General features: G+C 36.6%; 1 protein-coding gene across 1 annotated transcript; it reads right to left on the reverse strand.

Moving 5' to 3' along the window:
• Positions 1–1,107: 1,107 nt before the first annotated feature.
• Positions 1,108–17,175, reverse strand: LOC310914542 (desmocollin-1-like). The gene is made up of 13 exons (XM_083870737.1): positions 17,116–17,175; positions 15,781–15,936; positions 14,732–14,876; positions 14,311–14,477; positions 12,437–12,571; positions 11,397–11,582; positions 9,883–10,142; positions 9,537–9,679; positions 8,186–8,401; positions 6,438–6,671; positions 3,619–3,740; positions 2,303–2,539; positions 1,108–1,539 (listed from the first exon to the last, which is right to left on the reverse strand). The coding sequence occupies exons 1-13, from the start codon at positions 17,158–17,160 to the stop codon at positions 1,342–1,344; spliced, it is 2,244 nt and encodes a 747-aa protein (XP_083726863.1). The 5' UTR covers positions 17,161–17,175; the 3' UTR covers positions 1,108–1,341.
• Between the last annotated feature and the right edge of the window lie 2,637 nt (positions 17,176–19,812).

Here is a 19,812-nt window from a genome sequence, read left to right on the forward strand (position 1 = left end):
ACAAGAGAATTCCCAGAGTGCAGACAACAAATTACTTAACCAGGAGTGCAAATATTTAAAAAAACACTTAAAACCTGGGAAGCAGAGGTGGAATTCCACCTGCTGGTTATGGCAGCATTCAAGTCCCACTACTGCCATCTTCCAAAGGTATTTCAGACTTTCGTGTGCTTGTGTGTATGCATATATATATATATATATAGTGTATATGTATGCTTAATCTAATACAGTAACAAATGGGATTCAGATGGTTTCTACCAGAGACGTGTGTAAACACTGACCTCTACAACTACCCCAAATTACAGTCAAAACAGACGATTTCTCCCAGTGGAATTTTGTATCTCAATAAAAAGGTACCTGTAAAACACATTATTTAACACAGTGTGCTCAATCCATTTGAGCTATACCTTCTGTCAAGCTCTACTTCCAAAAAGAAACAGTTTGATGAAGTCCATAACGGGGCAAGTAGAAAAGGTAGTGGTAGCTACACTGCACAAAACTCTGGGCAATGGTCATCATTTCTGCAATGATACTATGTCAAAACTCACAAGAAACTGAGGTACAAACTTGTGTGAAGTAAACATGAAATTTAGATTGCATTCATTTGAACTATGATATTTGTGTGATTGTGTGATTTTTTATTTTTTTTTGATCTCTTATTTCCTTAAAAGAAAAATACATCCTCGCATACAATGCTGATACCCTATGTGGTGATACCATAAATCCCTTGGGATAGTAAGTTTGATGGGTGGTAACCCATTAGGAGAAAAATATATTTTTGAATATTATTTTACATATATACAATATATATATATATTTAATTTTCAATCAAAATGTAAAGTCTTCTAATATATTCATGAGTATTTTACGTTCAAAATGAAAAAATATTTTGTATCTCAGTTCATATAAGTTAACAAGGTATTTGATATCCACCAACAATACGATTTGCTTCATTTCTACAAAATTAAAAGAAAATGAAGAAACAGTGAGTTATAAAGTTTTCCTTCTCCAAAGCCAAATACAACAAAATTTTGAAGCTGAATAATTAATTAAAAGAACACCAAGTTTTGCATTGTGAGCAACCACAAGGAATGCAAAATGTAATCTAAGTAGAAACTAGCATTACTATATTAACCCAAAGAAAATATATTTTGAATTCCTTTTTTCTGATAGAATGAGTCCAGTGTAAGAAAATGTAAATTTAAAGCAAGAGTTATTTACACTCTCACCAGTCTATCTTAATTTTGATAAACCTCTACCTCCCTCAATTCCAAAGTACCTAACATCACAAAAGTATGACAGCCACTTATTTACAGGTTTTTTTCAGCACTGTGAAAGGCACATTTATCTTTTGATGCATGTTTCTGCTAATGTCCTAAACTTAGGTTCCAACTGATCTAAGAAGTCAAGTGCCTCTTCTTCATGCTGATCACTGCAGCAGCCTACAGAGCCAGCCAAGGATCCTTTTCCTTCATAGTTATATGAAAGGAGATAATCTTCAGAATGCTTCTGTTCTTCATCCTGTCTGCATAGGTGCACCTTCTGGATAGGAACAGAACAGATCTTATTACTTTCTTAAATTGTTATCCTGAACGTATTGCAAAAAAAAAATTTCTTTGTGATTTACCTTTCATTCAATTATTTTTAATCAGAGTGTGTCCTCTAATGGATTCCTACATACAAAAAATGCACATGATTGGTCTGTATCATTACAACTACAAAATATAAGTATTTAATAAAGAAATAATTTCTACTAATCATGTATGTAACAATAAAAGAGGAAGAACCTGTTTAAATAACCAGTCAAGCAACTAAAATTCACTGAACATTAAAAAACTGATTTTTACATAACTAGTTAGGCAAGTAGTGAGAGTTTTTTGATCTCCGAGAAATGGAGTGACTACATTTCTAATTCTGTACACTCATTCCTGCTCCATTGCTAAGTATGAGCTTTAAATTAGCACAAAGCAAGCAGTTAGGATAAAAGCAAACAGACATACTCAGAAAAAAATCATAAAAGCTTCAGTAATTATTCTAAATTATTCAGAATAAAAAAGAGCACACTGCCTATAGTTTAAGCCAAGAGAAGAAAGTAATTTACACTTATGCCTGAAATATGTCAAGGATTACTCCTTGAAAGAGCAATATTCTAAAGGGGATGCAGAGAAGCAAAGGAGAGGAAAAAAATTAAATTAAACCAACACCAGAAAGCCACTTCCTAGCACATTTATGCATCTTCCTTGAAAAGCCTGTATATATTGACCATAACCTACACTTCAAAGAAAATCAGTTTCAGAATACTTACTTCACCTAAACGAGGATGTGTGAAATTATGCCACTCTGAGTAGGAGTATCTACAAGTATCCATCATAGGCTGGCCTCCTCCTTCTTTAAGTGATCCCAGAGTCTGATGTCCACCTCCCTTGACTGATTCCAAGGTATGCCCTCTTCCTTTTACCATTTCAAATGTTTGCTGCTCTCCTGTTTTGACTCCATACCCTCCTTGATCACATGTATTTTGCAGAGGAATTATATTGTGATCCTAAATAAAACAAAACAAAACAAAAACCAGTAGTGAGGACATCTTTTTTCCTCCTCATTATTTTTCCCTTTTAAATTCAAAAGAAGAAATGACAATCAGAAACTGTCACAACAGAAATCTGAGAAGTCTCTATCTTGGCACTGTGATATTTTGAACAAAAGACTATCCTTAGTACTTAGTGTCTAAAGATCAGTAAATAATCTTGGGAAAGGATACTATGACAAGAGAGAAGCGAGGATATCTACATTTAAATATGATATTATATTAAAAAACAGCAGTTTTATGACAGTGAAATGCATATAATCCATATTCTAGCTTATAATAGCACTACATTATTCTTCATAGGCAACAAGAAATTTGCCTCTCGCCATCACAGTGATTTCTTGGTTTTCAACATAAAATATTGTTTTTACGCTTATCTCCTCTTCTTGGGGAAGACAATGTCAGAGGGTGGAGGATGACAGAAAAGAGATGGAGTTAAAAGAGTTATGTTCTTCTGCATGAACACAGTCCTGAACTGAACTATATTCATAGTAGACTGAAAGATGTTTCGATGCCAAAAGCAAGAAAAATTTCATTAACAGGGACTGTTCATGAAATCAACTGCATTTGAGGTCATTTTTCATGGGAAGGGCAGAAATTGCACCTGCAATTTAAACAGCTATCTGCTAAATATAAAAATCCTTCACCAAGGAAAAACAATGTTTTGCCATTAACATATATTCAACATAGGCAAAATAATAATTTTCCATCTAGTAATCTCATTGTTAAAAATGACTGGAAATGTTATTAAAATGTTCACCTGAAGCTTCCAACCAAATCCTTAAAATATGGAAGAATTACAAGTAGTCAGCCAAATGACTACAAGGTATGTTTAAATGTATACTGTACTACCACCTCTGCCTAAAGTAAGAATTTTCAACTTTTTGTTAAATAGCAGAATATATCTAATGATCCCTGCATTGATTGCTTATTTCCTTTATCAAATCACTTACTTGCAGGTGGTCCTGTTCTCAAACTGCATTGCCATGGACATGTCAATTGCAAGTTTCTATGTTGAAACTAAACAGACAACTTACCATCACTTCTTCTCCTGGAGCTTCTGTGTTTGAAATTATTAAATTGTGGTTGGCACAATCATCAGTCACCTGCCTGTGCATTACCCCAGCACCACAGCAGCCACAAATTGTGATCAGGATTACTATGGAAAAGAAAATAATATTATAAATTTTACCTCACAATGGTATCTACTTATGTTGGATAATGAATTTTAAGAGCCTAAGCTTCAAGAATGGTTTAAAAAATAATGCATTTCCAAAAATGCCCATAGTTAAAGCTTCATATATTCACTTTTGGGTTTTTTTTTTAAAACAGTATAAGGAGTAATCATTGCATTGTTGAATTATTTGATTCTTCTAAAACACATCTGGTTTTTCCAAAAGAAATGCAAGCATCCTTTATGAAAGCACTGTGACTTCCACAATTTCACAGTAATAAACATTTAGTCCAAACTCAGGTGGAAAATTGTGTCTTATGCCTACAATTAGGTTGCACATGAGATATTTTTCATGTCTGAATATGCAAATGTGAAATTATACCCTAAGGAACTAATAGGCAAGCTAAGTATCCTAATATCAGAAACTTCTGCTTCACAAGAAAGGTCAGCAGAACCCTGGAGGACTTCCAGCATTATGCTATAGAACAATCTTATTTGACCTCTTGTATTCATTTCATTCCTCTTAATAATGCTACTTTTTGTTGTCAGAGGCTCACACAGTAATGACTTTGAATAACAGAATCATGATCAACTAATACCTCTCCTAAACAAATGACTAAACCTTTCATTCAGAGAACCATCCTCTTTTCTTCACTTTTCAAATTGTTAGCTTAAAAATAAAGAAGCTCACGAGGAAGAGAACAGTTCTGCCTAACTGCCCACTGAGCAATTTGATCTCTGAACATATAAACTTTTGTGAAAATTGGCTAAGAACCACTTTCAAGCTAATTTAGCTTCTGTAGCATCAGCTGTCAGAGAGATCGGCATCAGTGATTCCAGCATGTTGCCTCCTGATGCTGACAGATGGGAAGAAGACATCCATGACAGCACTGAGCAGAGGATACACAGAGCAAAATCTATCCACAGTAAAATAAAGGACCTATTTGTAAGTGATGCAGTCAAGAGGTTGTGAAAAAGAAGTAGGTGACATTTCACACAGTTCCTCTACTGCATGTTCCCACATCTGAAAATTCCACCTTCAGGATATATCCCAAATTTGGGTACCTGTCCTGTTGAGATAAAACATTGATCTAGCTAGCCTTCAAAATATGTCCAGATCCCAGTGTTCTAGCTACTTAAGTAAGAACAGCTAGCTCAGATTCAACAGGAACAAGACAATTTTACTATGACCAAAAAAAAAAAAAAATGGATAAGAAAGAAGGAAAAAAAAACCCAACCAAATTCTGAAATACTAGCTACTGTAGCATGTCCTCTGTGTTTTTTAAGGATGTTATTAGTCTATGTTTGATTTTGGTTAAAAAATATCAACTTGCTTTTGTGTTTATATATCACTCTCATTGTCTCGCTGGCCAACAGCAATATTACTCTTCTGAAAATCTGTTTGGGTTTTGTGCAGCTCCAGTAGCATAACATATGTTCAAGGTTTTGGTCTGTTGTGTACTATTCAACCTGTCCTTTAATGTTTCTGCACCTCAGATGGGGGAGCCCTGGATGTGTGTGTAGGCTGGGGGGAAGAGATGCTGGAGAATAGAGCTGCAGAAAGGCACCTGGGGGTTCTGGTCACTGGCAAGTTGAACATGAGTCAGGAGTGCCCTGGCAGCCAGGAGGGCCAACCCTGTCCTGAGGGGCATCAGGAACAGCATCACCAGCCAGGCAAGAGAGGAGATTGTCCCACTCTGCTCTGCACTGGGGCAGCCTCACATCTAAGCAGTTTTGAGCACCACAATATAAGGAAGATTTTAAGCTATTAGAGTGTCCAAAGAAGGGCCATGAAGATGGTGAAGAGCCTTGAGAAGAAGGTGTTATGTGGAGCTCCTGAGGTCATTTGGTCTGTTCAGCCTGGAGAATAGGAGACTGAGAGGAGACCTCCTTGCAGTCTGCAATTTCCTCAGGAGAAGCTCAGGGGCAGACACTGATCTCTTTTCTCTCATCACCAGTGACAGGACTCAAGGATATGGCATTAAGCTCAGTCTGGGGAGGTTTAAGTTTGATATTTGGAAAAGGTTTTTCACCCAGAGGGTGGTTGGGCACTGGAACAAGCTCTGCAGGGAGGTGGTCAGAGCACCAAGCCTCAAAGAGTTCAGGAAGTGTTTTGACAAAACTCTCAGGCACATGGAGTGATTCATGCTGTGCTGTGCAAGGCCAGGATTTGGATGCAATGATCCTGATGGATCCTTTCCAACTCAGTATATTCAACGGTTTCATGATTATATGGAGTCTTATAAAATCCTTTGTGAATTCCAGTGTCTCAGATACTCTACGTTTTAATTCACAACACAAGAGAAATCAAAAAACATTCTGGGAAATTGATTTCAGCATTCCTAGAAACAGAAATGTTTCTAGAACTCACAAACTTTTTTTGAATTCTTTTGGTTCAAGTGCTAAATGCAGGGTTTTTTGGCCTCACTTGCATGAACATACAGAACATCTCACACAAAATCTACTTTAAAAAACCAAAAATCCACACAGTAACTACAGCACAAGATGAGAGCAGGAAGCCCGTGATACTGATACAAATAGAGCAGGTACATTAAGTCAGTGATGACAGCTGTACAACCGCCAAAATAAAAAACATTGGAATCAAGTTTGAATCAGGTTCTCTCAGCTAATTCTATAATGAAATGAATTGTACTTTGTGTTTAAAAAAAAAAAAGTACTTACGCAGCAATAATAATGATCCTAAGATCATTGCAAGGATGGCCCAGAGACCAAGGGTAACATTTCCACCAGTAAGCTGACGACTTCTGCCGTCACATTCAGTTGGAGTGAGACAATCACAGAGGTTGACTCTTACAATGTTCTCTCCTATCTTTCCTCCATTATCAGTCACACTTATAGGAATTTCATAAATTCCATATGGAATATCACTCTTTGGTGAAAGATACCAACAATCATCTGTAAAAAAAAAAAAAGACAAAACCAGATGTAGAGTCAACTTGGAACTCAATTGTCACAAATGTGACCATAATCACAATTTTCCCTTGTGTTAAAGCTATACTGCTACCAGGTCAACATTAATTACTTTCAAGTTAGATTAAAGGTGTTGATATAAAACTACATCTTAAAAGAATTTCTAATTTCAGCACCTTTTAAATGTTAGAATTGACAAAGCGCACCTTATACCACCCTCTAAAAACATATGATTTGAAACTCTGAAGTTGACTTAGTTCATTATAGGAAATGACACTATAGGAAATTACACTAATTGGGCTTACTAGTAAAGATCATTAACTAAACTGACCTTTATTAAAAGACTTTTGGTAGCGTGATTGGAATAATTAATTATAAACTTAATTTATACCTCTTCTTCTTTTTAGTTATATTACTGTATTCAGTTAGAAGGACTATTTCCAGTGAGGGAAAAAAAATCCATATTATCTGCTGCCCTGTTTAGAGGCAATGATTAATGACTGTATTCTTTAAGGGTCAAAACAAATAATTTGTAAACAAATGTACAAGACTGACACTGACGTACATAATGGTTGTTTTATGATGAGCTGTATGGAACAAGTATCATCCAAAATGTGGTTTTCAATTTGCCTGATATAAAACTTTCCTGTCTTTTGCCTTTCTTAGTGAATATCTGATGGAATGCTACAGAATCAGATCCTTTGCAACTAATTCATGTCACCATAGTAGCAAATGTATGTGCTGCTCTCGTTACCATCATCAGGCAAGCACCAGGAAACCACCATCAGCTATAACTTTTTACATCAACAAATTTCAAGAAACAGTGATTCCTTTGCTAATAAACTGTTTGTCTACTTCTATAAAAATTATAAAAATAAAAATATACATTAAAGGAGATAGTCAGGCTTTCTTTCACCCAGCTCAGCTTTACAAAAAGTGTGCTGGGTAACAGCAGTAGTAACAAAAAAACTTCCAGAACTTTTGTCAGCCTATAATCAATTTTAGATAAAGTTTCAGTTTCCCAGTTCTCCACCATAATAAGACTAAGAAAAGTTCTTATTTGTCTTTGGAATATTAGCCATTTCTTTCTTAATTCCTTATGAATTATGAATCCATAGTTCCTTTTCTAGGTGTTGATGCAATGCATTACACCAGGTTTTGTTCTTTCTCCTGATCTTACATCATGATTTCAGACAGCAGTGGCTTGCTGACCCAAGGATGCTATGGACAGATTCTTATTTATGCTTTAAGAGACAGATCTTTCTCCTTGCCTTTGGGATGCCATCAGTGTCATCTTCTCTATGGGTCCCTTCCCACTAGAGGGGAACTAGACGGGAGCTCTAATGGGACCATCACTGAGCCCCGAAGTAGCTCCACTGACTACACCAATTCCAAACAGAGATTCATCCAATCTATTCTTGCAGACCACCCAAGTGAGGGACAGCAAAGCTTCCTCTGGCAGCCTGTAGCTGAGGGAGGGGGAGGAAGTTTTAGCATACCGTCCTGTGGAGTTAACTTCCACATGGAAGCCAGGTTCCGGTCAGTTATGCGATACGCAAAGGGTGCGCTGTAAGGAGCCTCATCGACATCCTCTGCCATGAGGCAGATTGGTTCTCTGTCTCTGCACATGATATAGTCTCTTTGAGTGATTCGTGGGAAATTCTTGTTGCCAGGTATGATGCAAACCTGGATTGTTCCAGTGCCTGTTTTTCCATCTATGAGATAAAAATAACTAGGTTTAGCACTTAGTTCTAACATTCGCACATGAATTTCTAGTCCAAACTTTCATAATTAAATATCTTCAACTGTAATATCCGTGTTTAGAAGGTGGAAAGCAACAGCTGATTTAGCCAGAGAGAGAGGGAGAGTTCTCACAGCTCTCTCTTTGCTTGGCTGGCTGCAGATGCATCAGCAGCTCCTACATCTCCATATTCTGTATGTGCAGACTGAATTTTGTTGACCCTGTGTGTCTGTGTGGGAACACATACTAGTCTAACAGAAGGATAAGAGGAGGAAGAGTTCTTAAGCCAGGAGTAAAGGACACTACAACAAACAGAGACAAAAGCAGAAAGTGAAGATTTCCAGCCTTTTAACTTCTGGAACTTTCTCTACCTTTACCTCTCCTGGGAGCACAATCACTAAGGAAACAGGGGTCTTCTTTCTGTCCTCTACCCTCTAAGTCACCAGGCATTCATCAGTGGCACATACTATGTCACCAAAGTCTACACGCAAGAAATGAATGAAATCTTCCTCCTAATTACAGTTTTCTCAATACACAAATGGTCAACACTTGTGTATGCATTCCAGTGAAATTACATCAAGTCTACTTTTTAAACCTTTCTCTAGAAAGAGTTGATTGCAGATGCCTATATCATGTTTACTTTATAGAAAACAGAAGTTCTAAACCATTTAAATTTGTATTATTGACATTTAACTTTAAAATGCAAACTTGAACTGAGTTAGAAATTTTTGCTGCAAGGTCAATGACTTCTTTTCAAAAAGTCCTCTCTACTTTTTCTGTTGTCTAGCTCAGAGCTGCCAGGAGCTATCACTTATAAAAGAGTCAAGAAATAGAAGAAATGTAACCCAGAGGAAAATCTCTCCATTTAAAATTACTAAAAGGACTTTAAATGGGGCAGATAACTTCTCAAAACATTGAGATCCTGCCTGATTCCTAAAGGCTCTCCCTGCTAAATAATATTCCCTAAGCACTTGACAGAGCTATCACAAAGACAAGACAATGGACTAGCTGGGCCACTGGTCTGAACCACTACAGTTGTTCCCACGCTACATTTGCACATAAACATCTCTTCCATACCACAGAGAACACCAACAGCATTTAGTACTCACTTCTGTCTATTGCAAGGACTGTGACGTTGCATTGACCTCGTCTCATTTCTCCTATGTCTCGGTCCAAGACCCGAACAGTTCTGACTTCACCTGATTTGTCATCTATGTTGATCCAATTACACTGGCCAGGTGGTATCCGGTATCTGTGAAGAATAATTTGTCTTGTTAGAGATCCCAAACATAAGGCACATGTATGTACACACACATATTTAGATACATGTATTCATATACACTGACAGGTGTGCAGGTGCATACACGTAAACACAGCCTCAACAACTACATCCCCCTTCCTGTATCCCACCCATGCTGTACTCCAAAAAACCTAGTAAATAAGGTTGTTTCATACCTTATGCCCTCACTATTTCCAGTTTCTGGATCTTCTGCTACATATCTCCCAATAGCCGTCCCAATATCTTCACATTCTTTAACATCTAAGCGCAACAGGCAGGGTTTGAACACCGGCCCCTCATCCACATCCAGGACATGCACGGTAACAGAGCAGGTGCTCTGGGAAAGTTGTTGTGAATGGGGAGCCAGCACATAGGGGGCCTCATTGTTGACTCCAATCACCAGGATCCTTTGCTTGGCAGTTTCATAGTCCAGTCCCTGTAACAAAGGTGAGGTGGTGTTTTGTTTCCCTTCAAACCAATACAAAACCTAACACTGTTTTCACCGCGCAATTATTACAGCTGAAATTGTACCACATTTATTTACAAAAGAAGACAGATGCCCTCAGACAGGCCATCGAGACAGAGTAAAAGGACATAATTTTTTTTTTCAAAAAGTAAAGTTTTAAGTTAGTCAAAGAAAAGGGCCTGAAAGACACCCAAGCAAGTAGTACCACTGCAAAATTTTGGATAAATATTCTGAAAATGAGTTACTAAAAGAACAGAAAGCAATTAAATTTAGTAGAGGATTTTCTTCTTCCATATTTAGTTAGTCATTATTTTAGCTTACATATATTTCCTTTTTACCACTAGTCAATCTACTTCTGTCTATTAGCTACAAATCCATCTGAGAATTTATGGAGTTGGCAGTAAGTAGCTACCATTTATTCTTCAGACATGTTCTCCAAATTAATCTTGTACCTTTAATAGAGCTAATATTATCCTACAGTCATAATATTTTCTAGTCTAAACAAGCATTACAATAAACGTAAGAAATTTCAATACCAGGGACAGAGCTTTAAAAAAGTTCTAATGATTTCTAGAACAAAAATCCATAATAAATAATATTAATTTGAAAAATTATTAGCATCTCTACCTCTACAATTTACATGTTCCAATTTTAATATTAATCTTTTCTGCTCCTTAGAAGTTACCTCTTATGGCAGTTATAAAAGATAATAAAAAAGAGGCAAAGTGATGTCCTGGAGCACAGATGTAAATAGTGAATAAGAGGCCTTTTACCTCACATCTGTAGAACACTTATAATAAATAACTAAACTGACACAAATTCTTATAGGTATATGGACTTCCTCTTCTGAAAACGCCAGAAAAGCAAACCTGAGGTTGGTACATTGCAAAATAAAACCTGGAGAGTTTTATGCTGAAATAGGAGATTTACTTAACTCCCAGAGAGAATAAGACTGGAGGAGCATTCAGTCTTTCCCTGCTTTGCCACTCTCTCATATGTGTTAAAAACCATGAAGCATTCCCCAGTTACATCCCTAAGTCTAAACAACTCCAACTGTACAACCAGACCAAAGCACCAAGCTCTTCTGAAATGAAAAACCAAATTCTTTGGATTCTGAGCACACAAAATTGAGGAACAATCTGGAAGGTGAGAATTGTGTGTTATGTTTTAAAACGAAACTTGAAAATCCATAAATTTTCCCCTAGCCCTTTAATTTTTACTTACCTTAACAACACACAATATTCCTTCATTTGTGTTTTTGTCTGTTGTAATTTCAAAGGCCTGATCATCATTTCCTCGTATAATTTCATATACTGCTCCTGAGCCAGGTGAACCAGGTTCATCAAGATCAACAACAGAGACTCTCAGAATTTCCACACTCACTCTGTTTTCCTCCACTCGTGTTTCATACTTGAAGTACCCAAAAAAAAAAAAATTTAAATCAGAGAATCCTGTTCCATGAGGCAGGACTGAAGAACACCATATTTAAATAAGACTGCTTCAATTTAAGGGGTCAATTTACCATGCCACTGTAATGATTTATTTTCATGCATTACCGTATTTTTCCCACTCCTCCCTTATACCCTGCATCAAACAGTAAATCTTTCCCGATGGCACAACTGAAATCTCAGCTTCTTCATACACTCAAACTATCACTGACCTAATTAATTCTGGAACTCTCATTCCAAGAAAGGCAAATTAGCACAGTTTCCCTAAGTTACATCAGCTATAGATTGTAATTTACAAATAACATGATCAAGTTGAGAATTAGAAAAGGCATTGGGGTAAATTAAAAAATATATAAATAAACAAACCAACAAGAACTGAAGAAAAGCCAAGAAGGATTAAATACCTCTCTACTCAGATGGCAAAAGTTAATTTTTTGCATTCTCTTTTTAAAGAGCTGTGTTATTCTGTACAAGCTGAAGAACAGATAAGAGTGGTTCTCAACTAGTATTACTGATCATATTCTACAGTAATGAACAGAAAGAGTAAATTACATGTATCCTTTATGAATGATGAATTATTTTTTCATACATTTTATATTATAAAATCTCCTGTGGTATTTGAGATGCATACGTGATTATTGAGACATACTCTTTGCCCTGAATCATACACATGGCTGGAATAAACAAAGACATTTACATTGGCATTAACTGGCATTAGACTCTGTATTTGAGGGACTGTCCATCAGGAAATTAGAAAGGGGATGACAATACTTTATTTTTAACCTTTATACAGGTATTTTACTTAAGCAGACTTACTTGTAACTGTTTAAAGGATGGTGCATTGTCATTCGTATCTTCAATTTTGATGACAACTGTTCCTGTAGTGCACAAACCAAAAGGCTGACCTGCCATATCTCTCACTTCCACTAACAAAGTGTAACTGGGTACAAGCTAAAAAGAAGAATAAAAGCATACAGAAGTTTGTCATACTCATGTTCTTAATTGCATAGTTACACACAGAAGTAGAACTAAATATTTCACTCCTGTTCTGTAACTCTGCTCTAAATTCAGCACTTTCTAACAAAATGGGACAATTCATTTTGGGGCTTTTTACCCTATAGCTCAAAAGGAAAAACAGCAAAATAATTTTTAGTGACTAAGCAGAACTGAGTTCAGCACCTGTTAGTAACATGCATGCTATATCCTGTACCAAATAAAGCTTCTCACAATGTCAGTGTTATTTTCCAGAACGTGAAGTTTTGGAAGATAACAGATGACACAATTTCATCTGCTATTTGTGTCCCCTTTAAAGCAACAGAGTTGGCAGTAAGTAGCACCTGTTGCCAGCAGGTGAAGTGTTTCAATGCACGTCTCATTTCACTGAGGATGAATGAAAACTGCAGCCAGCCTCTGTCTGAGCAACACAGAGTAAGGCAATGCCTGCCCTTTGGCAGGGTCTGGCACTAGAGTTGGTGTCCTCAGTTCCAAGGGGCTCCCTGATAGGAAGCAGCCCACTTAAATCTCTAACTTGAGCCAGAACAGCAGAAAGCTTTTTTTTAATGTGAACAACCAAGGGAAGGGAGACTGGGAAAAAAGAAGTATGGGCAGAGGGGAGGGGAGGAAACACAAGACAAAAAAAGAAGAAATCCTGTATCTTATTTGCTTGAAAGCTAGCTGATGAAAATAAATGGGTGGCACATTGATTTTAAGAAATGGTATTTTACTGTTTAAGTTTCAACTATTGGAGATATTTCTGGTTAATATAGGATGACTGCCTACTTCCAGAGAAACTGGTTCATCTTCTCTATGAAGAAGCATAGCAAATCAAGCTTAATTAGGAGGAAACCGTGGCTCATGGGATTCTTGACCACAGAAAGTACTCAGTAAAAAAGTAAAAAAATCCATAGGTTGAACAGCTGAGCAATAGGAATTTCTCTGCCAAGGTTAGCTAGAATATGGTAATCTATGCAGAAACTCTCTGGCCTAATTACAGGTCTCTAAAAAGCTTCAGAAGGTCCTTACAGACATTAACAAAAAATGAAAAAGAAGCTATGTCTGTTGATTTTCATGCCAGCATTTCACAGAATCACAGAAAGGCTTGGGTTGGAAGGGACTCTAAAAATCATCGAGTTCCAACCTGTCCATGTCATGGGATTTTACCCCCATGAGCTTCTACCTCCCAAATTAGTTGGCACAGGGCATTGTACAACCTGGCCCTGAACACTTTCAGGGAGGGGGCATCCACAACCTCTCTGGGCAACTGCTCCAGTGCCTCCACCCTCTGAGTAAAGAATTTCTCCCTGATATCTAAAATCTAACATAAATATCTCATTTTTTTAGTTTAAAATCACTTCCTATTGTCCTATCACTATCGGTCCATGCAAAAAGAAGTCACTCTCCTTTTTTATAAGCCCTCTTTAAGAATTAAAAGGCTGTAAAGAGTCTTTCCTAGGCTGAAGAACTCCAACTATCTCAACCTGTCTTCATAGAAGAGGTGCTCTAACTTTTGGATTTGAACTTCTTCACGTCCCTCCTCTGGACCTGCTCTAACAGGTTCACGTCCTTCCTGCACTGAGGAGCCCAGAGCTGGATGCAGCTCTGCAGGTGGGGTCTCCCAAGGGCAGAGCAGAGCAGTGTTAAGCTATTTGTGTGCATGAAACAGCAGCTGAAAACGTTTCAGGAAACATCACCTCTCTGTCCAGCTGTGGCAGTAATACAGAGATGACACCGGTGTCACCATGCAAAGAAAACGCTGGGGTAATTGGTGGGTTTTGTGCCACAATGCGGTATTTCAAAGTGGTGTGCAGGGTATAAGGCTCATCTCTGTCCTCTGCAATCACTTTTCCAACAACAACACCTGTGAATACAATACAGCAATTTTTACTTCCAAATAGTAAAAAGTTATTTGAAAAGATATTTCTGTTTAAAATATGTGAAAAGAGCTATTTGATCATTTACTGCTGCCCTTTGCAAATTCAGCCTGCTGTAACATAATACTCCCCAGGAAATCCCAGTGAAATATCTTAAAAGGCAGGATCACACCTAGTCATGCTGGTCTGTAACAGAGCTGAATAGTGATAAGTATGTTCAGTGATTTAAAACAACTCTTACCAGGTCTTGAATTTTCAGGGACACAAAATTCAAAAAGGTCTTGTGTAAAATATGGAGCATTATCATTGTCATCCTCTATCCTGATTGTATGCACAAGTGGTACTTCTGGTGAATAACCATCTGGAGTGGTAGCAAAGCAAATGATCTGTAAGAAAAAATCAGTGCTTAAGCAACATGCAGTATTATTACACTTTTATTTCAATGGAGGAGTTAATAAAATGAAATGAAACACAGTGTGCAAAGCACATCCTTCTCAAGACCAGGCTCTTCAGGCACATGGAAGGGGAAATTACTGGTATCTTAGAGTGAAAGCAGAAAAAAATCTTTAAATGCTTTCCAATCCCACATCCATTCCTCACATGCTACAAGTACTTTAATCACTTTCTCCCTGATCCCTCCCCTCCAACTCTATCGCTCTATCCAAGTCTCCTGAAGACTTTTTTTCAGGTGTTTACAAGGCATCTCAGCTACCAAAATTTAGACATATACGTTGTTATTTAGAACAAAACAAGAACAAGAGCAAAACTAATTACCCATTATAAAATAACCTAATAAAAGGCAGCAATAGGTACTCAAAAATATGTTTTAGAAGCTGTTTCTACTAATTGCCTTCTTACACTTCTCAGCCAGTAGAGAGAGCAGTGTACCTTGTTAACAGAACTGAACAGCTTGAGAGACTCAGCTGAAAACCAGACGTCTGGGGTTTACCATTATTTTGGTTTTCTGCAGATCTTTTTAACCTTCTCTGAAAAATTCTTCCTAGAAGTGATGCAAATCCAATAGCTCACTATATTTATGCTGCAATTAGAGGTTAAGCAGAGAAAAACAAAACTACTCTCAAGATCTAGATGACCAGCTATTTATTTATTTGCTATTGATTTTATCTCTTCAACACCAAGGATATTACTCAGAATAGACAAGTGATTCCAGATCTTGTTTGCTGCCATTTCCCCTGCAACCCAACTGTCAAATATATGCATGAGAGATTAAAAAAATAAAAATAATAAAAAAAGTATATTTAATTGTATTTACACAACATAGGCCTGTACCTGAAAACTTGGATACTGTTCACGGTCTACCGCACGAGTAGCAAAGATATTTCCAGTTTCTCTTTCTATGTAAAACAAACCCTTTGGATCTTGATCAATTCCTGGTCCACTTGCAGAATAATAAATTGTGTAATTCTGAGCTGTGTCTGACTGGACCTATAAGAAAACATTTTTAAGCCCAAGGAAAAATAGCAACAGCATCTCAATACATTTCCCCCTTTTCATGATCATATTTAGCACAAACAAAAACTCCTAAAACAAAAAAACAAACTATGTACTGTTCACAGAATAGGAGGACAGCCTGACATATGACTGCCTTCCTTTATAATGTGTGTACATGAGAAGGGGAGTTAATTCAAACTCAGAAATATTTAGAACTATCAAATTAAAGAAATGACAGTATAGGGAAAAAAATGAAACCAAATCTCTCCAGAATACTTCACACATGAGGCATATTCAAATACAGATGGCTTATCTCTGAATCTGTTCAAGACATTTTAGTTTTAGTGCATTTATTGAGAATGTGGTTTGCACCTAACAAAGGAAAAGTGAAGGAAGGAAAGAAGAAAGTAAGACCACGTAGAGCATAGTTCAGAGATACGCCAATTCAGATAGCATCTGCACCTCATTACGAGCACCAAGGAGGCAACATTAGACTTATCTATTTATAAACGCTCTTCTCCCAAAATACTTTCCTTATTTACTGGATGCCAGAAGTTAGGAGGGTAAGATTAGTAGAAGAATGATTGCTCTGCACAGACTCTGTTATTACACTTGTCTCCACACATCTGCTACCAGACACTCTGTAATCTAGTGAAGGCTAGATGGATCTATGATAACTTTAGTTCTTGCATTTCTCTTTCACGCCTACTTGTTTTTTCCCAGTAAGTCGTTCTCTGAATAACAGGCCATATTCAGTCTTCAAGGCTGAAGGTACACACCTTGAGCTCCAGAAAGAAGGTATACAAGTAGGCAAAATTCACCCCAGTCTGTGTTTACAAAATCTTTTTCTAAGCAATGTTTAGTGGAGGGTTGTTTGCTGTTGGTTTTCTTTTAATTACACACACTGATTTCCAGGCCAAAGAGCTCTCTTTGATAGTATGTCTCCCTTCCTTTTTCAACTTTTGCACAATTCCATTTCACTCCAACAACTAAGATCACAAATTATTTCAGGTACAAGGTCATGAGAGATACAATAAACAGGATGGAACAAGACAGAGGAATAATAGCAGGAATGCCATCAGTAGAGAATACTAGACAGCTCATTTTCTTCATCATAAAAGTCACATACAAAACTAGCATGGGTCATAAAATTAACACTCATACAAAATGTACCTGCTGTATTTGCAGTGGGAAAGGTCCCAGTGAGTTCTCTATCATGACAGATGGAATAGGGCCCCACCTTCTTTTGGTTCTCTTGAGAACTGTATCTCTAGCATGCCTGGTCTTCAGTGTCTGGGTCAAGGAGATAGAAAGACAGATGAGAATACATCCCTCTATTCTTAACTGCTTATATTTTTGCTTAACTGCCATCCTGCATTTCCATCTTTTTCCCTCCATTCCAGTCTTCCTACTGATAATTTGTTTTTCCAAGGTCTTCTCTTCTAATTCTATCTGCGATAATATCCCAAGCTTTTTCATTTCTTGTAATACTTTGCATGACTAAGATCTGCTTTAATTCCTCAAACATGGCTTTTAAGATTCTTGACATTCCTGATTATGCTACTTGCTAGTATCTCCCATTTGAGAAAGGAAATCTGCTGACTAAAGCAACACAGTAATCAAAAATTGCTAAATAAAATACACTCTACACCAGTATTTTGCCTGATTATTTGAATTCTAAAATTCAACTACAGATACTTAGTATGAAGCTGTGTGAAAAATTATTTCAAATAAGATGTCTTGAAATTAGAAATTAACCTTTTTTTCTTCTTTCACCAAGTCAACGTGTATTTTCTTTTGAACTTGTTCTTGAATGTCCTTAAGCAATATGGTAAAAGTCTTTTTCTCAGCAGACAAAGAAAGAGCAGACGTTGTATACACAGAACCATCCTCTAGAACCTTGAAGTTCCCATCACTGGAACTGATAAACTCTGCAGACTGAAGGCATTCTTTCAAATCAACTGTAAAAAAATATTCAGACAATAACTCAAACAGCAAAAAACATTATCCCTCATAAAACAAAACAAAACAAAACAAAACAAAACAAAACAAAAAAAAAAAAAAAAAAAAAAAAACAAGTCCCAAGTAAAAATTGTATTTACTGACAGATAGACACCAAAAGCTTGTCATTCAGTATTTAAGCATCACAAATACTGATTTTAAAATCCACTTATGCACTCAGATTTGATGAAATTTTCATTAATTTCCACTCTGGTGTTTATTAGTGTTTCCTAAACTATATAGGTGTTTTATGGATATAGCTCAACAAAACACTATTACACTGGTAAAATTATGGAAGCATCAGAGATGAAATTATGTAAATTTAAATGCGAAAAATATTGCAGACATGCCCATTATTGGACCAGTAGCTATTCCATTTGCCTCGTGCTCCATGCCCTACAATATCGGTGAAGACGATTAATTAATGCAAATGCCCAATGGAGATTTTACATCTTGGAAGTTTTGCCCTCAGGAGGAAAGCACTGACTGGTACTATGTGATTTAATACTCTCGGGAGGACAAAGGCCTTTAAATTATGAGGCAGACAGATGGGAGAGATAAAGACTAACTCTAGAACAAACTATTAGCAATTTTTTAATATGTATGTGATAGAAACCCATATAGATAATTTCAGCATATTTCCCAGATATTTTTCATTGTTTTTGATATCATTTGTGGCTAAAATAGATTTTTTGCACTTCAATAAACTCAGTTCACTCAGTTTTGCACTACAGCTGGAGAAAAAGCAAAAATGACCACAATCCTAAGAAAGAATGATTTGGCACCCTGAAAAGGATGAAAGTCAGAGAGTCAAACTCCAAACAAATTATCATTTCAGAGTAGAAGAGGTGTGTCATGGTCTCAAAATCAAAACTTTTGAATACTCTTTCAAAGGTATCATAGTGGATGGGACACTGTTGTATGAAAGCTGATTGCAAAATTCACAAAGATTCAGGATTTCATCCTGTATATGTAGATAACATTTTCAACAAACTAAATTTCATTTCACTTTCAAAACTGCAAAAAAAAGATGGGAAGTATAATTTTAAATACATTGTGATTTCTTCTTCCTCTTAAGTCTGTCCTTTAAATGCACAAATAAAGATTTCCTAGACTTTCCATGGTAGTGCAACAGTGACTCCTATCCTTCTTCATCTGTACAGTGCAAATGGAGTATTGAAAAGAATATCATTGCCTCACTTAAATGTGCCTCATACTGCTGCTTATTACAGCACTGCATTTCCAAAAATACCAGACTGGAGATGTTGTTTCTGATGGTTAGATGAGTTAACTCTATGGTCCATTAGCTACAGTTTTGTGGAGGGGTTTTTTTTGTTTGTTTGTTTTTTGTTTTTGTTTTGTTTTGTTTTTGTTTTTGTTTTTGTTTTTTTTTTTTCCTTAAAACTTCTGGTATAAGATATAAAAAACTCTTATGGTTAGAAGGAAAATCCTGACTAATTTCACTGTCAAGGTATTGCCCTTGTATCAATGCAAAATATTTCTCCATAAAGGCTTAAGTAATGACATTTGTGCTATAATGGTTTCATTAAAAGTTTGGGGGGAAAAAAATTAAATTCTGTGTTATGCAATTTCTTTCAAAGCACTGCAATAACATGAAGTTTTATTTTTATATAAATTAAGTTTATTTAAATAGAGAAATGTTAGTCTGTGAAAACTCACACAGCTGTAGCAGCCTTTTTCATTTTAAAATTTAAAAGTAAGATAAGGAATTTTCACTATAAAGCTAGATTTTCTGAGCAATTGTGATGAACTATCAATTTGCTTTATTTGTTCCTTCTAGAGAAGCATGGATTAGGACTGCAGACTTGGAGCATACTTCTCTGTTCTCATAGGACTCACAAAGGGCAC

This window comes from Zosterops lateralis (genome assembly GCF_965231275.1).
Source record: "Zosterops lateralis genome assembly, chromosome: 1".
NCBI lineage: Eukaryota > Metazoa > Chordata > Aves > Passeriformes > Zosteropidae > Zosterops > Zosterops lateralis.